The following is a 19,100-nucleotide window of genomic DNA, read 5'->3' as shown; positions in this document are numbered from 1 at the left end:
GTTGCGCGACCACGTGGCGCCCTCTCATGGGTTGCATTTAATGAGTGCCATTACGCGGGCGTGGTCGCGTGCTTAGCCTTAATGGCGAGGATTTGCATGAATTCCGGGGAGATTCTAGGGATGTCGGCATTGACCAATGTCGGGGCAGTGCGACAACCACTGGCAAACAAAAGTTTCCAAGTGCCATCAGGTGTCAGATCGAGCGGCATCACCCACTTGCGCAGTGCCCGATCGGATAGACACTAATGGCGGTAACAGAGCAGGAGGCTTGTCACCAGGCCAATGGTCCAGTCAGTCGGACTTGAAGCCTCCTTCGACTAGACTTGAAGGGAAGGCACGTGATCCAGTGGTGAGGAGCGGGGACCCACATAGGAAGAGGTCAACGACACGGGAGAGTCAAAGTCAAGATCAGACTTGGGACCTGGCTGATCGGGGGAAGTCACCTGGCTGATCGATCGGAGTAAATCTCAGGCTGACGCGAAAATAGCTCGACCTCAGGTCGAGCTTTCGACGCTCACAAGTTTCCCTTACAGAGGAATCGTTGTGCCGAGCGGCCTATCCGCTCGGCTGAACTACCGAATAAGCCAGCTCGCACTCCCGGCCGAGTGTGTGACCGAGCGACCCTCTTACCCGGTCCGATCCGCGCACATACCCGAGTGCCCTGGAGGCTGAGCAGCCATCCGGTTCGGCCCAGTAAGCGACAAAAGATTTAGAAGAGGACAAAAAGGGCAGCTAACGATGTCATTCTCGAGACACCTGCCGCCGACAGGCAGCATGGTCGGCAGCCAAGGTCGTACCAAGGATCGTACGGTGGAAGTTTCCACTGTCATGTCAGAGATATGCTCGGACGATTGCGGCATAGCGTCAAGCACGCTTTTTTGACACAACCATTCTGAGGTATGCTTTGAGGAGCGTGCATGCCTTGGGAAGCGTGCACGTGCCTCTACGAGGTCCTATATAAGGACCTCCAGACTCCGACGGAGGTATGCTTTTCTCTTCTACTGTAGCCACATTCTCGCTATTTTGTCTCTGCTTCTTCTCACCGTTGCCTGACTTGAGCGTCGGAGGGTCATCGCTGGGAACCTCCTCCCGGCTCAGCTTTGTTGCAGGTTCGGAGGCCCACATCATTGCGGAGATCACCCGGAGACAGGAGAGAGCGCCACATCCCCAGCCTTCATTGACTCAGCATTCGGACATGATCATTAACCCAATTGTCCGACGTGATAAAGGTAGGCTTTTTTCCAGTACTTTTGGCATGGTTTATACATACTGAATGTGATCACCACATTTCTTTTTGAAAATTCTTTTAGTTTCCATCTCATAATAAGGGTCCCAAGTAAATAACCGCTGAAATGAAAAAAAAAGCAATAGATTATATATTAACTTAATTGTTTTATATATAAAATAAATTAGTTATACCTTAAACTCGGACCACCAGAGTTCTTTTGTGGGTGCTGGAGTGCTTAAGTATGACATTGAGTCTCCTCTCCAAAAATTATTCACAATTTGGTTTATCTCGCGAACAACAGTTACTGAATTTTTAAATCTATCATAAAATTACAATAAACAACGTTAAATAATTAAGATAGTTAAAATGTAATAATTTTAATACTTATGAGTCTCCAAAAGGGACTATATGCAATCGAGCGTCGGTAATATCAGCGGATGAGTGTCTTGCAGGTATCGACAACTCAAGTGGGGAAGGTGAATGGGAAGGTCCTGCCGGCGATTGGCCACATGAAGGTCCTGCCGGCGACGGTCCACGTGAAGGTCCTGCCGGCGACTGGCCATGTGAAGGTCCTGTCGGTGACTGGCTACATGAAGGTCCTGCCGACGACTGGCCACATGAAGGTCCTACCGGCGACGGTCCTCGTGAAAGTCCTGCCGGCGACTGGCCATGTGAAGGTCCGACCTGAGGGGAGGGCGTAGGTACCATCCTATCAGATGGTGAATCAGTCTGGCCAATGCTTGAACGCTGTTGTCTATGGCTTGCCCGTCGAAACTGCCAACCAAAAATCAAAATTAGAATAAAAGAAATAAAAACTTGATGCTTGCTGAAGAAATATGAAAAACTTACAATATCCATAATAGAAATCTCAGAGAGCGAGAATCTGCAGCGATAATGTCTCACCTCTAATGACCTATAGAAAAAAAAATAGCACACACATATAGCATATATAAATTTAACAATGAGATAGTATATAGATAATTTATTGAGCTACGAATTTTATAAATTTATAGATTAAAATTAAATAGAATAAAAACTTATCGTACATGTTAAAAATCAAAGTTCTCGTCCTCCTCATCCTCGTCCTCCTCCTCCTCCTCATCATCATCATCCTCATGAAATTCACTAGCATCCACATTTATCACTACTCTGCTGGGATCTCGTAATGTTGGAATAATATATTCCTCGGTCTGAAATGTATTTGCAACTTCCTCTTGTTGATATGCAATGTCTTCCCAATGTTCCTCTATTTTTTCCGTGCTTTCGTTTTACAAATAGCCCACCAATCAATTTTGTTACGTTTCAAACTAGGATATGAAGCATAGAAAACTTTAATCGCTTGTTGTGCTAAAACAAAAGGTTCATATCTCTTATATAATCTTTTATGATTTATTTCAACCAAATTATAACGTGGATGCACCTTCATCCCTCTGATAGGGTCAAACCAGCGACACATAAATAAGATAACTCGCATTTCTAGATCAGGGTATTCTATCTCTATAATTTCATCTAGTAAATCATAAAAATCATTGCTTAAACCTCCATCATTGGATGACTGAACACATACCCCACTATTCATTGTAGCCTTCCCTTTTCCATATTCTTGAGTATGAAAATTATATTCATTTATGAAATATGCCGGCCAAGTGCGTACCATTGCTTTTGGACCCCAAGACAGATGAAATAACATTTGATGTTTGAGGTGATCTTGATTATCATAAATCTAAACTCAAATGAATATGTTATTCATTTAAAAGTTAAAATATACTATACCAATACGGTAAATCAGAATACAAGGTAAAAATTACTTACATATGATTTGAACAAAGGTGCAAATTCTTGATCGCAGAAACGATCAAACTCTAGTGTTGGCATATCAGAATATAAGTTTTGGAAAATCCTATCATAAAAAATTAAATTATAACACTAAAAATTTATGACATAAGAAAAAAAAATAGGAAATATATACTAACTCGAAATATGGCGATACTTCTGAACAATTAAGTAAAACATATGTTTGGGCTGCTCGCCATTCTTGATCTGTTAAATATCTTTGCTTACATTGTCCACTTGGTCGACCAAGATAATTAAAAATTGAGAATATGTTCGTATTGGGATCAATATGACCTTTATCATTTCTTCCCTGTCTCCATCTTTTGGTCTGAATGTGAGGCTCAAAATATTACGATGCAAAAGTTGTTACTTCCTCTACAATGTATGCATTAATAATAGAGGCTTCAACATGTGCCTTATTTTTTTTACTTTTTTCTTCAAATGATATAAAAATCTGATTGTAATATAACAAATTGCATTAGATTAATATATATAAGTTATAAATTTACAGCGCATTAATAACGAAGTATATAAGATAAAAAAAATATACCTTTCAAATGGATACATCCATCGAAAATGGACTGGTCCTCCAACTTTGGCTTCGTATGGAAAGTGAACCAAAAGATGTTCCATTGAATCAAAAAATAAAAGTGGAAAGATTCTTTCTAAATTACACAAAATAATTGGAATGTCTCTCTCTAATTTCTTCATTTGTGAATATCTCAAAACTGTTGAGCAAATATCATGAAGGAAAATGCTTAACTCCGTAATTGTACCCCATACAAAATTTGGTAAGAGTTCCTTAAAAGTAATTGGAATAAGTATTTCCATAAATATATGACAATCGTGACTTTTCAAACCAATCAATTTGGATTCCTTCATACCGACACATCTCCCAAGATTCGAGACATACCCATCAGGAAATCTCAATGATTTCAACCATTCACAAACAACACGTCTCTATTCTTTATTCAATGTATAAATAGCCTTTGACTTTGGTCCCCTACTACTTTCATGCAAATTAATAGTGGGTCGTTTACAAATTAGTCACGTATCTTTTCTTGTATTCAAATTATCTTTTGTTTTTCCGGCGATACCCATCACTATATTTATGATATTATCAAAACAAAAGATATGTGACTTAGAGATTCGTTGGAAAGAATTAGAGATTCATTGGAAAGTTTATAATTTCCTAAAAACACGGTTAATGGACTTAGAAATCTCGGAATCAGATGAAACAAATTTCTATGTGCTCCTCTATTTATCCTGATTTTATATGTGTCCTCAAATATCTTTTTTACTTAATATATTTTTCTTAGTAATTTTTCAAACATCAATGTGTGCAAAAAATTTAATTCGGGTTTAAAAATTCATAAATCAAAATACATTAGCTCTAAAATTATTTTTAATTCATGTATATAATCATGAAAACTTTACGAACGCATACAATCAGATTTCGTCTCGTTCTGAGTACTCGAACATTATTTTGTAAGTATTACAAGTTCAACTAGATCAATTTGATTTAAAACTCTAACACTTTCAACAACATTAGAATTCATCTAATTGACCTAGATGTGAAAAAAAAATCATCCAGTGTCAAAAAAAATATTTGAGCTCATTTATAGAATCAGGAGACCAAGAGGAGCACATAAAAACTTGTTTCATCTTATTTCGAGATCTCTAGGTCCATCAACCTAGTTTTTAGGAAATTGCATATTTTCCAACGAATTATGAATTCGTTGGAAATTCCCAACGAATCTGCCAATTCGTTGCAAATATTTCCAACGAATTCGCAGATTCGTTGGAAATTTCCAACGAATTAGAGATTCGTTGGAAAGTTTACAATTTACGATTGATGGACCTAGATATCTCGGAATCGGATGAAACAAATTTCTTTATGCTCCTCTATTTATCCTGATTTTATACATATCCTCAAATATTTTTTTTACCTAATATATTTTTCTCAGTAATTTTTCAAACATCAATGTGTCCGAAAAATTTAATTCGGGTTTAAAACTTCACAAATCAAAATATATTTACTCTAAAATTATTTTTAATTCTTGGATATAATCATGAAAACTTTACGAACGTATACAATCTAATTTCATCTCGTTCTGAGTACTCGAACATTATTTTGTAAATATTACAAGTTCAATTAGATCAATTTGATTTAAAACTCTAACACTTTCAACAACATTAGAATTCATCTAGTTGACCTAGATGTGAAAAAAATCATCCAGTGTCAAAAAAAAATATTTGAGCTCATTTATAGAATCAGGAGACCAATAGGAACACATAGAAACTTGTTCCATCCTATTCCGAGATCTCTAGATCCACCAACCTAGTTTTTAGGAAATTGCATATGTTCCAACTAATCATGAATTCGTTGGAAATTCTCAATGAATCTGCGAATTCGTTTCAAATTTCCAACGAATTCATGGATTCGTTACAAATTCTTACATGCAAAAACTTCATGGATTCCTACATAAGATGATGGTAGGAGGGGGGGCTCTCTCTCTCTCTCCTGGACTCTCTAACTATAGCTCTCATTTTTATTTTCTTTTCATTACTATTGAAAGATCATGCTAACAAAGGCATCTGAGTGATTTTATCGGGACAACTTTCGATAAGTCTTTTGATATTTGTTACTCTAATATGGGAAGAAATTTTGAAGAAAGCCTTAATGTTATTGTTCTGTGGCAGGTGGACTTCTGTCGTAGTCGTGTCAAGATTTATGAGAAGAAATTTTGAACAAGGCCTGAATGTTATTGTTCTTTGTGACAGGTGGACTTCTGTCGTCGTCGTGTCAAGATTTCTAATCCGGAGCAATAGATAAATGTGAAATTTTATCAATTTACAGTTTCTTTTTAATTATGATAAATGAAAGGGGTTTGAGTGAATTAGATGTGTCACTTCATTCTTTTGACATCCTAAAGTATAATGTAAAGGTTTAAGAGTATAACTACATAGTTAATTTTAACATATTTTGTTAGACAATATTCAAACATAATATTGATAACATATGACGTACATTATGTTTTCCATTAAAATTTAAATCATATGATGTGATAACTTGCTAAAGTTAAATTCTAAATAAAGTATACAATCTTTTAGATCAATTCAAACCCTAACATTAAACTAGATAATAACAAACCACAGATAAATTCAAGCAGCTTGGATGAGCCAAGAGATTTGAGTAGTTAGATAGGCAATCGAGGAGGTCAAATTGAGTAAGTCAATTAAATGAATCGATTGAGTATTTTGATTATAGTAAATTTATGATCCTCTAAATTTTTCCTTAATCGAGTGCTATGAGTTCATTTGAATGGCAATGTCAATCAAGCAATAATTTCATTTAAGTTCACACAACTTTCCACAAATAAATTGAATGCGCCCCCTTTTCCTTCTACATTTGACTGTGCATTAATGCACAATGGAATTCAGTTAGTACTTGAGGCCGCCAAGGAAGTTAATGCCGGCGTAAGGGACCCACTGGTTGCCGCCGATGAAGTTATTCACCGTGAATTGTTGGGCCGTTTGCTTGTTGATGACACGGAATCCACGCCAGTGGATGCGGCCGCTGGTGCCGGCGCCGGGGCCTCGGTTTCCGTACTCGGCGTAGTACAGAGAGTCAAGGTACAGGTTGCCGTCCCACGGCATCCACCCTTCGGGACGGATCAGGTCGCCGATGATGGATTCCATGATGACGGTGCGGGAGTAGGCCTTCCATGGGCGACCCAGGAAGCTGGGGATCTTGAACCGGTCGGGGAACAGCCTCTTGTCGGGGACGATGCGGCAGTTATGGATGACGAGTCCGGTGCCTTCCTTGGCCTGTGTGCGGCCGTGAGCCGTGATGGTGTTCTGCTGGTTGTCCATGGGGCGGCGCACGACGATGAGGCAGTTCTGAAAGACTGCGGCGGAGTCGCCGAAGATGAAGTCGACGGTGCCGGAGATGATGCAGTTGCGGTAGAATTGGCGCAGGGCGTGCACGTACAGCGTGTCCTGGTAGCCGTCCATCCGGCAGTTGAAGAAGGCGGCCATGTCGGCCTGCACTCGGAGCGCCACCGCTTGGTGCTTGATGGCTCCGGCTGTGTTGCTGAATCCCATGGACTTGGCGATGAAGCCCTGTCCCACGACAGCTGGAAGCAGAGCAGAAAACAGGGGACTCGTTGTGACTAAATTTGGATCGAATTAAGGAACGCGAGGAGATCTAGTCGTCGTTTAATCCGTTTACCGAATGTGGCCGTGTTCATAGTGCCGACGCCGTCGACGAAGTTCTTGCTCCCGGTGACAATGGTCCTTCTAGGGCCATCTCCGTACATGAAGACTTGGTTCATGTCCTTGGTGACCATGACGTACTCCTTGTAGATGCCTGCCTTCACGTAGATCACGTACCTGCCGGAGTACCGTTTAGGCATGGCTCTGAGCGCATCGTTTATGGACTTGAAGTTGCCGCTGCCGTCCTGCGCCACCACCACGTTGGGCCTCAGTTGCCCCGTCGATTGCGCCGCCAACAGCCTCCTGTCGTGCGCCGAGAACCACGTCGGGTACTTTCCGACTTCTTCCGACAGGAGTCGCCGGCCTGAGGTCGTGATGTTGAGGCTGTTCAAGTCGAAGGACTTGAAGAGCGAGCTGAGGGCGTCGACGAATGCGATGGCGTTGCTTGTGACCTGCGCCGCCGTCTCCATGCCGCTCCTCATCGAATCCTGCAGCTCCGGCTGCGTGATGCCGTCGATGCAGGTCTCCTGGTACGTGATGACGGCGGAGAGCCAGGCCTTGATGTCGTCGGCGCGGCGACCCACGCCGTCGGCGTCGTCCGACACTATCATGGCCGCCCGTAGCTCCTCGTTGGCGTACTCCAGCAGCGACTTGCAGTCGGCGAAGGCGTTCTTGTTGAACTGGTCGGTGGCGCCGGCGCTGACGTTGTTGGTGAGTTGGACCGCCGAGTTGACCTCGTCCAGGGCAGCCTGGAAGGCGGCCTGAATTAAGGCCTTGGGGTCGGAGGCAGAGGAGTTGACGGCGCCGACGGTGCGCATGCACACGTCGCTGTAGTCAGTCTGGGCGCAGAGGGATTTAACGGATGTAGAAGACAGCGAGGGGTTCTCCGACGTCGACAACGGCTTGTGGGTGTTGTTCATCACCGTGGCGATGACGCCGATCACCGCGGCCACCAAAAGGACCGCCGCGAAGGCGCCGAAAACGGCCTTGTTCGCCATTTTTATTGCTTTTTATGTTTTTCTAACTAAATTTGCGACCTTATGGTCCTCTGAATTTGATATACAATTTATTGGGGAATTATAGAGGGATCCGAGAAGAATTTGGGAGCCGAAGCCCCTGATGATAATTGGGGCGGTCGCTGATGGAAGGAATGAGCCGTGAAGTTTATATATTGCGAGAGAAGCCTCATATTAGTAATCCGCGACTCACGTTCATGGATTTCCATTCATCAAATTGATGGTTATAATCAAAGTCAAACATTCAATAACACCAAATTTAGAGGTCAACATGGTCAACGTTAAAGAGGACCGTCCAAGGAACATAATAAGAGGATGGAATTCCTTTGTAATGTAGATTAAACTAAATTGACTAAACCAAATTCATGAATTAAATTATAGATTTATTTCAAATATTTCTTCTATTTTAACGAGAAGTGGAGTATAATTTCAAATTTCTTCATAGATTAATAGATTAATACATTTTATTAGTTAATGTGTTTAATGTTGTTCATGTCTTATGGATTTTCATGTCATTTAAAAATATATAAATAAGGATGACGGGTTAAGTTTTTTTTTTTAGATTGATTCAATCTGAAAATTTAGAAGACGAAATGGTAAGAATGATGTGGTTAGAATATTAACTAAGTTGTCATATCCTCGAAGGAGAGGGTATGATGAACTGTCTTCTATGTTGACTAAGAACCATCAGAGGACTCTGATTAACGCTACTGGTAGACAAAGACCGAATTCCCCCGGTCATTGGTACCTAGCTCGAAACTCGAGGTGGATCCCACGAATATATAAGAAACAGACTAAATAGTAGAATAATGAAATTAATGAAAAGTGAGTACAGTAACGTACCCTGGTCCAAGGGACACCCTCTGGTGGATCGGTGAGCTAGTCGTGATGTTGATCAAGTCGTCGTAACCAGAAAGAGTAGATGAACACGAGCCAGATGAGGAGTTGGATCTGATTGCTAGGAGCTAAATGTGATCTGGATCCAGAAGATGGCGCACACATCGAAACATGAAAATGGCACGCAGGCCGAGATACAACGTCGACACACATGTCGAAATATGACATCGACATGCAGGTTGAGATAGAACATCGACACGTAGATCAAGATATGACATCGACACACAGGTCAGGATATGACAACAATACGGAGTCAAATAGTAACAATGGCACGTAGGTCGAAACATAACAACGACACAGAGCTAAAACAAGGACGAAATCGGCACGTGTACTACCGACACGTGGGTTGCCAATATGTAGCGGTTGCCGGCGAGAGAGGCTGCGGCGTATGGAGAAGGGGAGGAGGCAACAACTATGTGCACCCTTGACGGCGATGGCCAGAGGCGGTTGTGCGAGAGAGAGGGGGAGGAGGCTGTCAGCGTCATGTGGAGTGCGTCGGCATGGTCGTCGGTAGGTGATGAAGGCAGCGAGGTGGCTCACTGGGAGCGGCGCCGATGCTCTCCGGAAGAGGGGAAGGCAGTGTGCGTGAGAGGAAAGGGGGGACGACGTTTGGCCGCTGGATGCGATGGCAGCTGCTGGGGAGAGAGGAAGAGAGGAGAGGAGTGGTCTGGTCACGAAGGCGGCAGACATGGACGGCGAGCGACGTTCGTGAGAGTGAGGTGGTCTTCCTTAGCATGAGGCGGCAGCGTCTCGCAGGAAAGCGAAGAGGAGGGGCAGCATCGGTATCATTGACATGGAGAGGGAAGAGGGGAGCCAGCTGATGTGAGGGGCGGCGACCGAAGGGGAGGATGTCGGAGGCGGCATGGGCGGCGACAAGCCTTCGACCTTGGTGGCGGCGGAGACTTGTACCCTCAACAAATGAAAAGACTAAAATAACCTCCCTCTTTTCCCTAATTCCCTTGAGATCCTATAGATACAACTGTATCAACGACAATGTAGTAATAAGAAGTCCAATTTATTTGTTTCATAATATTCATTTTTTTCCTTAAATTTCTTGCTTTAGTTCCTTATCCTTCTTCTTCTTCTTTCAATTTAGTATCAGAGCGAGAGCAGGGTACTTGTGAAGACAACCAACTGTAGCATCTATTGGACTTCAACAAGTGCTAATCTCCATCTTTTGATTACTTCTAGTTTAACTATTGAAGCTAATAAAAATGACCAACAATATTGTTATTTTTACCTCAGTTCAATGGTGAAAATTTTCATTATTAGAGTACTTTCAGCAAACCATCTCTTGAATCACAAGACTTATGGAGTGTCGGTGAAGGAGTAAATCTAAAGAGCAAGGAGCAAGAGAATATGACTAAGTATTAGTATTTAGTTTTTCTATATATTGATGCCCGAAATCAAGACTTGCTATCATCCAAAACTTAAATATTAGATGTTTTTTGCACACACACCGGCATATCCAACCCAAGATTTGAAACCAAGACTAATTAGATGAAATATCTGCATAAAACATTTTATTTTTTTGGAAAAAAATATATTTATAATCTTTTTATTAAGAAATATAAAAGGAAATAAAATTTAATAGATATATTTCACCATAATTGACCCGAATAATTGTGTTGTTGGTAGCACTACTAATTTAATGCATGTATCTTATTTTTACAATTATTTTGAAGGATTTGACTCATTATTGGTTGCTTAGTTGTATGAGTAATTGACAAAGATTAGATGCCAAAGAATAGGTTATCACATGAATATAAGGTTGTGGTAGAGTTTTTCTTGCACTTTGCAATGCGAAACGTTAATGATATGAATGCAATACCTTACTCATGTGCAAGATGTGGTGATCTAAAGAAGAAAGATGTTGACACTATAAGGGCACATTTGTGTTGTAATAGTATAGATTTAACATATTATACATAGATTTGCCATGAGAAAAGATCTAAGATCGAGAACTAAATAAATTATAGTTGATATGGTGTGTTGTGAGTGGCCCCAAAGGTAATCTGAGATCGATAGTTAAGATGGTGTGGCAGTCAAAATTAAGGTGAGGTGGTGGTCAGAGTCAGAGTATATGCAACTGAACGAGTCACTCTCATCGAGGCTCAGATCTCCACTTCCCATCGCCAAGACTCTTAGCATACAACTGGCCAGCCCAAAACACTGGTCGAACCTCTCTCAGCATATAGTCTGTCGACCCTAGAGCCGATCGAACTTAAGGGGCTCAGATCCTCACTTCTCAGTGTTGGCCGGGCATTCAGAGCGCAGTGCCTCACTTCTCAGTGCGAAGGTGTACAACATAAAGTTGTTGGATCTAATATTGGTCGGGCATTTAGAGCTTAGTGCCTCATTTCTCAGTGACAAGGCACACAACATATAACTGGTCAGACCCAGCGTTGGTCGGGCATTCAAAGCTTAGTGCCTCACTTCTCAGTGCCAAGGTGTACAACATACAGCCGGTCAGACCCAACGCCGATCTGGCATTCAGAGCTCAGTGCCTCACTTCTCAGTGCCAAGGTGCACAACATACAGCTGGTCGAACCTATCACTGGTTGGACATTCAGATCTTAGCTCCTTACTCCTTAGAGGTAAGGCCTCTAACATATGGTCGGTCGACCCAGAGTACCAGTTGGATCTTCTAGGACTTAACCTCACTCCCTTCAAGGGTAAGGCCTCTATCATAGGTTCAGTTGACGCAAAGTGTCGGTTGAACCTATGGGGCCGGGTTCCCCACTTCTCATATGCTAATCTCCCATCATATGAGTAGTCAGTTGCAAGGTCGGTCGGACTACCTCTAGGAGACAGCATTGTCAGAGGATCACAATAACTTGTCAGAGAATAACATATATTCTTCAAAAAATATTTCACTACCATAATATATACTTGCAATGGAACCTTCCTCCAAGAGTGATTGTATATCTTCCATTATTCAACATATTATGACACCAGATATTTTTTGATACCTCATTATTATTGAGGTTTTGAGGGTTATTATAAAAAGGGGGTCCGCTCCATTTGCCAGATAACTTTTACACTACACGCACGTGCGTATCTACTCTACTATTCATCTTCTTCTCCATTTTTGGTCACTATTCTGACTTGAGTGTCGGAGTGCCTGCACTAGGGACCCCATCCCTGGATCTCTCTCTAACATTTCTATTTGCTCTTTTTAGTGTGTGCAGAAAAGGAGCATTCAAAGCTATTTTCTTCCACTTTAAAATCTTCTCATAGTCAACATTAGAGTCATCTACCCATTGCACCATCTCCCCCCAATTTCAAACAGAATCAACTGGATGGTGTACAATACATTTTACAAGAAGTTTATCAAGGTTCGTGTAGAAGCCACTTTGACGCTTGATTGTTTGCACATAAGATTTTGCTGGCAGGGTACTTTTGGCCCACCCTATAGGCCAACTCGGCTTGGCTAGTAGCCACCTGTCTATCATGTCAGAAGCACTAGAATATCCCATACCATCCCATTGAACTATTGAAGACCTCGATTGTTTCATGTCTGTTTAACCAGTGAGACATGGATATTATGGGGTTATTCTCGGTGGCGTCTGCTAAAAAAAGATTTCTTTTAGTGGCCATAGATCATTTTTCCAAATGGATGGTGAAGTATCGAAAACACGATAGAAGTGGGGGGGGGGGGTTGAATATCGCTCATTAAAAATGTTTTTGTTTATTAAAGTAAGCAGCAGAATAGAATAGTAAAAGCAATATAAGTGACTCGATTGATTACATGGTTCGGAGCCTATGTCGACTCCTACTCTAAAACTTGAGATCCTTGATCGCACCATTGGGTAATCCACTAAAAATCTCCTTTCTGAAACCTTCGGACAAGAGATAATTCGTACAAGAGTTTTACAATAAATTATGCAAGTTAAACTTAAATTTACTGACAAATAATATTTGATATGAAGATCATCGGAGCTTGTTTGTTGTCATAGCTTGCACACAGAAATGTAGATTAGTAGCAACACGCACAGAGAAGAAGAAGATCAGAAGTTTCACTGAGTTGTTCCGTTGGCTCGGATCTCAAGGTCTTTTTATAAACTACGTTCGGTCGATCGAAAAGACATTCAGTCAATTGATCAATTCGGTCTACCGATCACTCTATCGATCAATTAATCACATAAATTTCCATCCTTGCCGAGATCCAAGCATTGCCTCATTAATAGCATTTATTATTCGGTCGATTGATCACTTTGACCGATCCTCCTGATTTCCAAGTTTGCTTATGTACGATTTAAACTCTGCCACATCAGTTAGGTTCAGTCAACCGATCCTCCTATTTGGTCGACCGATCCTTCAGTTTTTGCAAATAGTTTGATATAGCAATAATATTCCTATAAAACAGAGTTAGCACAGTATGAAATAATATAAGAAAGACAGTAAGTTCTGTCTTGATCTCAACTTGGAAACCTCCCAGTTTCTTTAGTTAGATCAGCGACATAGGGTTTATCCCTTCCCAGAACACGATCTCCCCGTCGATCCACTCTAGTTGCTTATCTTAACTTATCTATCAAACATCAGGTCCTCTAGACTTATTTGGACTTTGGCTCATCATCAAATCAATTTACTAAGGCTTCACCTCAATATTAAGTCCTCCAGACCTATCGAGTCCATTTTGTTGGTATAAGAAGCACTAGATGATCGAACCTAAGTTTTGATTATGGTAAAAGGGTCCAAAGTTAAGGTTACTTATTGTTTAATAAGTGTGATTGAGCTTGCAGAATAATCCTAAGTGTTCTTAGACAAAAGTTTTGGTGGATTCTAGGCAGGTGAAAAACCTTAGGGGGAGGTAACCCTAGGTTCTAGGGGAGATAACCCTAGGTAAAGGAAAGTCCTAGCTATGGTTAGGCAATGAAGTCCTGGTCGGAGGACTGGATGAAGTCTTGGTGGGTCGAGCACTTTGGGCAAATTTTAGAGTCGGGGACTTTAGGTGAAAATCCTGGTGGTCGCGGACTAGGTGGAAGTCTGGATGGGTCATGGAGCGGACGTTCAGCATGAAGATATGAAGTCTCGGATGTTAAGCAAAAGTCCAGACGGTCTAGCAGACTAATCTAGTAAAAGGTAAATTCTCCTGAGAGGAGTAGGTGAGGACGCATTCCCCGAAGAGGGAATAATATGCGTCAGTTTGACCTAGAGTTTCATCAAAACTCAAAGTTAGAATCGGACAGTCGAGTGCTATCAAATTCGTATTCTATATGCTGTTTATTGTCTGGACTAACTTTATTTTGCAAAAAAACGAAGAGGCTAGAAAAAGTTGGTCCCGGAGCTCGGAGGGGGTCCGGACGCTCAGAGTTCGGGCGCCTGGGATACTTGGCTGGGAATCTTTCGCCCAAGCAAGGCGCTTGGATAGGCACCTTCGCGGTTTAAGCATCCAGAGCTGGTCCGAGCGGCTTGAGCTAGTCCGGGCACCCGGAACGCCAAACTTCATCTCTTTGCTACGCTGGAGCACGCCGATTGGACAACCCTACGTCATGGTCCAGGCGCCTGGAAGGAATCCAGGCACCCAGAACAACCTATAAAAGCAGCTTTCGACCAAACACTTGAAACACAATATTCCGAACAACTTTCTCTTCTTTGTGCTTCTCTGAAAACACCTCCTTGATGCCTGAAAGCTGCTTCGACAATGACTACGCTGAAGATCTGATCCTTCAAGTCTTTCGGTATTGTTTTATTCAAGTTACTTGCGTTTAAATTGTAATAATCTATTGTAACTTTCTGATTGATTAGTATTTACCCAATGAAAGCACTCTCAAGTGCGGAACTTGAAGTAGGAGTCATCATAGGCTCCGAACCAAGTAAAAGAAATGTGTTATCGATTTCTTTGTTTTCTTTCTTTCTTTCCTATCTCTATTCTGCTACGTTTTACTCGAACGTTTTTAAATGAACGTGAAAGTCATGAGCGCTATTCACCCCCCTCTAGTGCATCGATCCTATAATTGATATCAGAGTGGGGCCGTTTCGAATTGGTGAAACTACTATTCAAGTAAATTTTTCATGGTATTAGTTTTTAAATTTTTCAGAGTCGATCGAAATCGGTACAGTTGCCTCTTCTCAGACAGTTTTATCGTAATTGAGTTTTCTTCTTTCTCAAAACTGGTGCAACACCACTCGAGTTCATTTATTTGTTATTCCGTACTACTAAGCCAAGACCTAGTCTTCGGACAAGTTCTATTTTCCTTATTGTGTAAGAGCTCTTTTTCAAATGGTCCACCAAGAAGGGTATAACATTGAATGCCCTCCACTATTCTCTGGTGAAGACTTTGGCTACTGGAAGAGCCAAATGGAGTGCCACCTCAAGACATAGGTGGAAATGTGGATAATCATTCAGACAGGATTCACATGTCCCACTGAAGATGGAGTCCTCGTCTCATGAGACAAATAGGATGCACCAATAGAAAGAAGATCGAGGTTGACACCAAAGCTACTCAGACTCTACAATGTGGCCTGACAAAAGAAGAGCTGAACCGAGTCAGTCCGTTTTCAAGCGTGAAAGAACTATAGGAGAAGCTGATCGAATTGCACGAGGGAACACCAGACACCAAGGTAAATAAGCGTGATTTGATTCTAAATAAATTGTATAATATAAAAATACAAGAGAGTGAGACGGCGAACCAACTACATGCACACATCTAAGACCTCCTCAATGGTCTCCATGCAATTGGTCAAAAGGTGGAAAATCGTGACGTCATCAGGTATGCACTCAATGCCTTTCCGAGGAACACTTTGTGGGCATCCATGGTAAATGCTTACAAAGTGTCTAAGGATCTTTCACAAATTAAATTAGATGAATTGTTTTCTGAATTCAAACTTCATGAATAGACTAATACACTACCGGTTGAGAAAGGTATTGCTTTGGTCGCAAGTACAATTAAAACGCGGGAACCAAAAGCCAAGCGCTGGACCGAACCCGAGTATGAAGATAAACTGGACTTAGAAGACGACGACGATGAGATCACTGTTGAGCTTGTCAACCTTGTATGAAAACTTTACATGAAGAAGAAGGGATTCACCAAAGGAGAAATCAAGAAGGTGATCCAATCAAAAACAGTGCAACCGAGTCCAAAAGCCAAGTCTGAAGTAACTTGCTACGGATGCAACAAAAAGGGACACATCAAAGCCAACTGTCCAAACCAGAAGGAAACAAAAAAATAATGAAAGAAGAAGGCTCTGCAGGCAACATGGGATGAATCCTCTTTAGAAGATTCTGACGAAGATGTCCAACAGATGAGCTTCCTCACACTTACGGCCCAAGAACAAGTCGATGAATCTGAAACCAAGAGCGAGTTAAAAATTGAGTCCGAAAGAAGCCACAGATCCTTATACATTTTTGAAGGGTCTAACTACACTGTAAGTTCTTCTCAAATAGATAAACTACATAACTTAGTAAATTATCTCATGCGTAAGCTAGCCAAATCCAATGTTCAGGTCAAGTCACTCCAAAAGGAGGTAATAACCCTTAAGAAAGTGACTAACTCAAGCTCCTTGACTGAATCCATTCAGATTGGAACTTCAACTCAAGCCCAACAACTTGAGGAAGAAAATTCTAGCCTGAAAAGTCAAGTTAAGGAACTGAAGGACACATTGGAACGATTTACATTGGGTTCTAAGAATTTTGATCTGATTCTTGGAAAACAAAGAGTTGTACTCAATCGATCTAGACTTGGATATAAAGATAAACATAAATTTAAATTGTATTTATCTCTTGTTAATCAAACAAATAGAAGAATAGTCCAAGCATGGGTCCCCAAGTATAACTTGATTAATCAAGTTGGACTTGGTCAATATTGGATTCCCAAGGATCAAATCCACTACCGTGATAGACCTTATCGAGGTTATGATCCAGGAGGAGCCAATAGGAAGACCATTTTTATCATTAGATAGACTTATTTGATGTTTGCTTTACTGCTTTTATTATACATGCTTAAACTAGGGTAGATAAGGACTTAGGATTCACACTTGACTAGTTAGATCTAGAATTTTCAGAAAGGAAATTAAATATTCAATTTCTTTAAAATGTTTTATCTAAAAGTGATTGATGATACAATATCCAAGAAGGCCTAGCGCCTCGCCATAGCTTGGAAGCTAATTATTGAAATGAATATTTAATTGACTAACTGTTAAACCTTAGTCTAACTCAAATACAAATCAATCCTTAGATGTTAATCTAAATTGAAAAATAAAATTAACTATCTCACAAAATCTATAAGACTCCCTGATTGATAATATAAAAAAGGGTGAGATGGATTTAGTTTTAAAATTTAGCTTAAACTTAACTTAATCTTAAAAAAAATGTAAATATAATCAAACTTAACCTAGACTTAACTAAACTGAATCAAAATTAAAAATATTAATTATTTTTAAATTTCAAAATGTTAATTAATTTTAATTCATAATTAATTTTCAAATGATAACTAATTTTCATATCCTAACTATTTTTAAATCTTAATTAAAAGTTTTAATATTAAAATTTTTTCAAACTTGAACATTTTGAAATTCAAACTTAAATATTTTAAAAATTAAAATTTAATACTTTTAAATATAAATTTTAATTCAAACTTAAATATTTCAAAATTCAAAATTTAATACTTTTAAAATCTAAATTTAAATTCAAACTTAAATATTTTAAAATTTAAAATTTAATACTTTTAAAATCCAAATCTAAATATTTTATTGTAACTTAATTTTTTTTTCAAACTTAAATATTCTTCAATATCATAAATATTTTTTAAAGTCAGAGTTAAAATCAATTTCAAAATTAAGAATAACTCTATTTCACAAAACTCATAAGGTTACATGTTTGATAACTTAGAAAGAGTGAGATGAAAAATTAGAAAATAGACAATAACTTTTATTTCTTTTTTGTTTACATATTTAGATTCTAGGACCCCCAAACTTAGTTATTTTTTTTTTACATTAATCATGAGAGAGTGAAAAGAAGTAAGTTAAATTAAATATTTTTCTAAAAGTTAAATATTTTCTCAAAATTTCAACTTATAGTTCTTTAAAAAGTTCAAAGTATTTTTAAAAGAAAGTTTATTATTTTTTAACAATTTTTGAAAAGTAATTTTAAATACTTTATTTGAAAAAGGAAGTTCAAATATTTCTATTTGGAAAAATAAGTTTTTGAAAAAGTATTTTTAACTAGGTTTTCATGTACTTAACTAAGTGTTTTAAATCTTTTTAAAACGTCAAGTACTTAACTAAGTTTTGATAAAGCTAAGTATTTGATAAAGTATTTTTTTTTTTTAAAAAATATTTTCTTATCTAAGTATTTTTTATAAGGAATTCTTTTAAAAGCTAAATCATTTCCAAAGCTTAAATTTAGCTAAGTTTTTGGTAAAAACTAAGTCACTCTCAAAACTTAAAAATTCAGTAATTTTTTCTTAATTAAAGTCTAGTTTCAAAACTAAGAATTTAGCTAATTTTTTTTGTTAAGCCAAGTAAGTGCTATCTTTCAGGGGGAGCTTAAGGGAAAAAGATTAAAAACTAGTCTTTCAGGTTTAAAGATTTTTTTTCTCTCTCTCTGACTTAGAACCCTTTTTGATATATGTCAAAGGGGGAGAGAAAAGTTAAAGTGAAGAGTTAAATATAAAACATAATTGTTAAGAGTTAAACATGAAATATAATTTTTTATGAAAGGGGGAGCATAAGGGGGAGTTTGTATTTTTATGTCTAATTGTTTTAGTTATGCTCATGCTTAAGTTCTTTATATTATTGTTATGTTTTACTTAACTTTGAACCAGGTTGTCATAATCAAAAAGAGGGGAGATTGTTGGTAAAGGAAGCACCAGACGATCAAACCTAAGTTTTGATTATGGTAAAGGATCCAAAGTTAATATTACTTGTTGTTTAACAAGTGTGATTGAGCTTGTAGGAAAGTCCTA

At 39.4% G+C, this 19,100-nt stretch overlaps 1 protein-coding gene across 1 annotated transcript; it reads right to left on the bottom strand.

The window, feature by feature from the left end:
* Nucleotides 1-2,277: 2,277 nt before the first annotated feature.
* On the bottom strand, nucleotides 2,278-8,277 carry LOC122034155 (pectinesterase/pectinesterase inhibitor-like). The gene is made up of 3 exons (XM_042593278.1): nucleotides 7,296-8,277; nucleotides 6,513-7,200; nucleotides 2,278-2,488 (listed from the first exon to the last, which is right to left on the bottom strand). The coding sequence occupies exons 1-3, from the start codon at nucleotides 8,275-8,277 to the stop codon at nucleotides 2,278-2,280; spliced, it is 1,881 nt and encodes a 626-aa protein (XP_042449212.1).
* Nucleotides 8,278-19,100: the final 10,823 nt, after the last annotated feature.

This window comes from Zingiber officinale, chromosome 11B (genome assembly GCF_018446385.1).
Source record: "Zingiber officinale cultivar Zhangliang chromosome 11B, Zo_v1.1, whole genome shotgun sequence".
NCBI lineage: Eukaryota > Viridiplantae > Streptophyta > Magnoliopsida > Zingiberales > Zingiberaceae > Zingiber > Zingiber officinale.
Note: the sequence above shows the minus strand (reverse complement) of the source record. Positions and strands in the feature narration are given on the sequence as shown.

Bases quoted from the DNA above. Each gene is read 5' to 3' on its own strand.
- LOC122034155 (XM_042593278.1), bottom strand. From the start codon at position 8,277: ATGGCGAACAAGGCCGTTTTCGGCGCCTTCGCGGCGGTCCTTTTGGTG. The intron at 7,201-7,295 runs GTAAACGGATTA...CTCTGCTTCCAG, and splicing joins TATGAACACGGCCACATTCG to CTGTCGTGGGACAGGGCTTC. The intron at 2,489-6,512 runs GTACTAACTGAA...GTAAAACGAAAG, and splicing joins AACTTCCTTGGCGGCCTCAA to CACGGAAAAAATAGAGGAAC.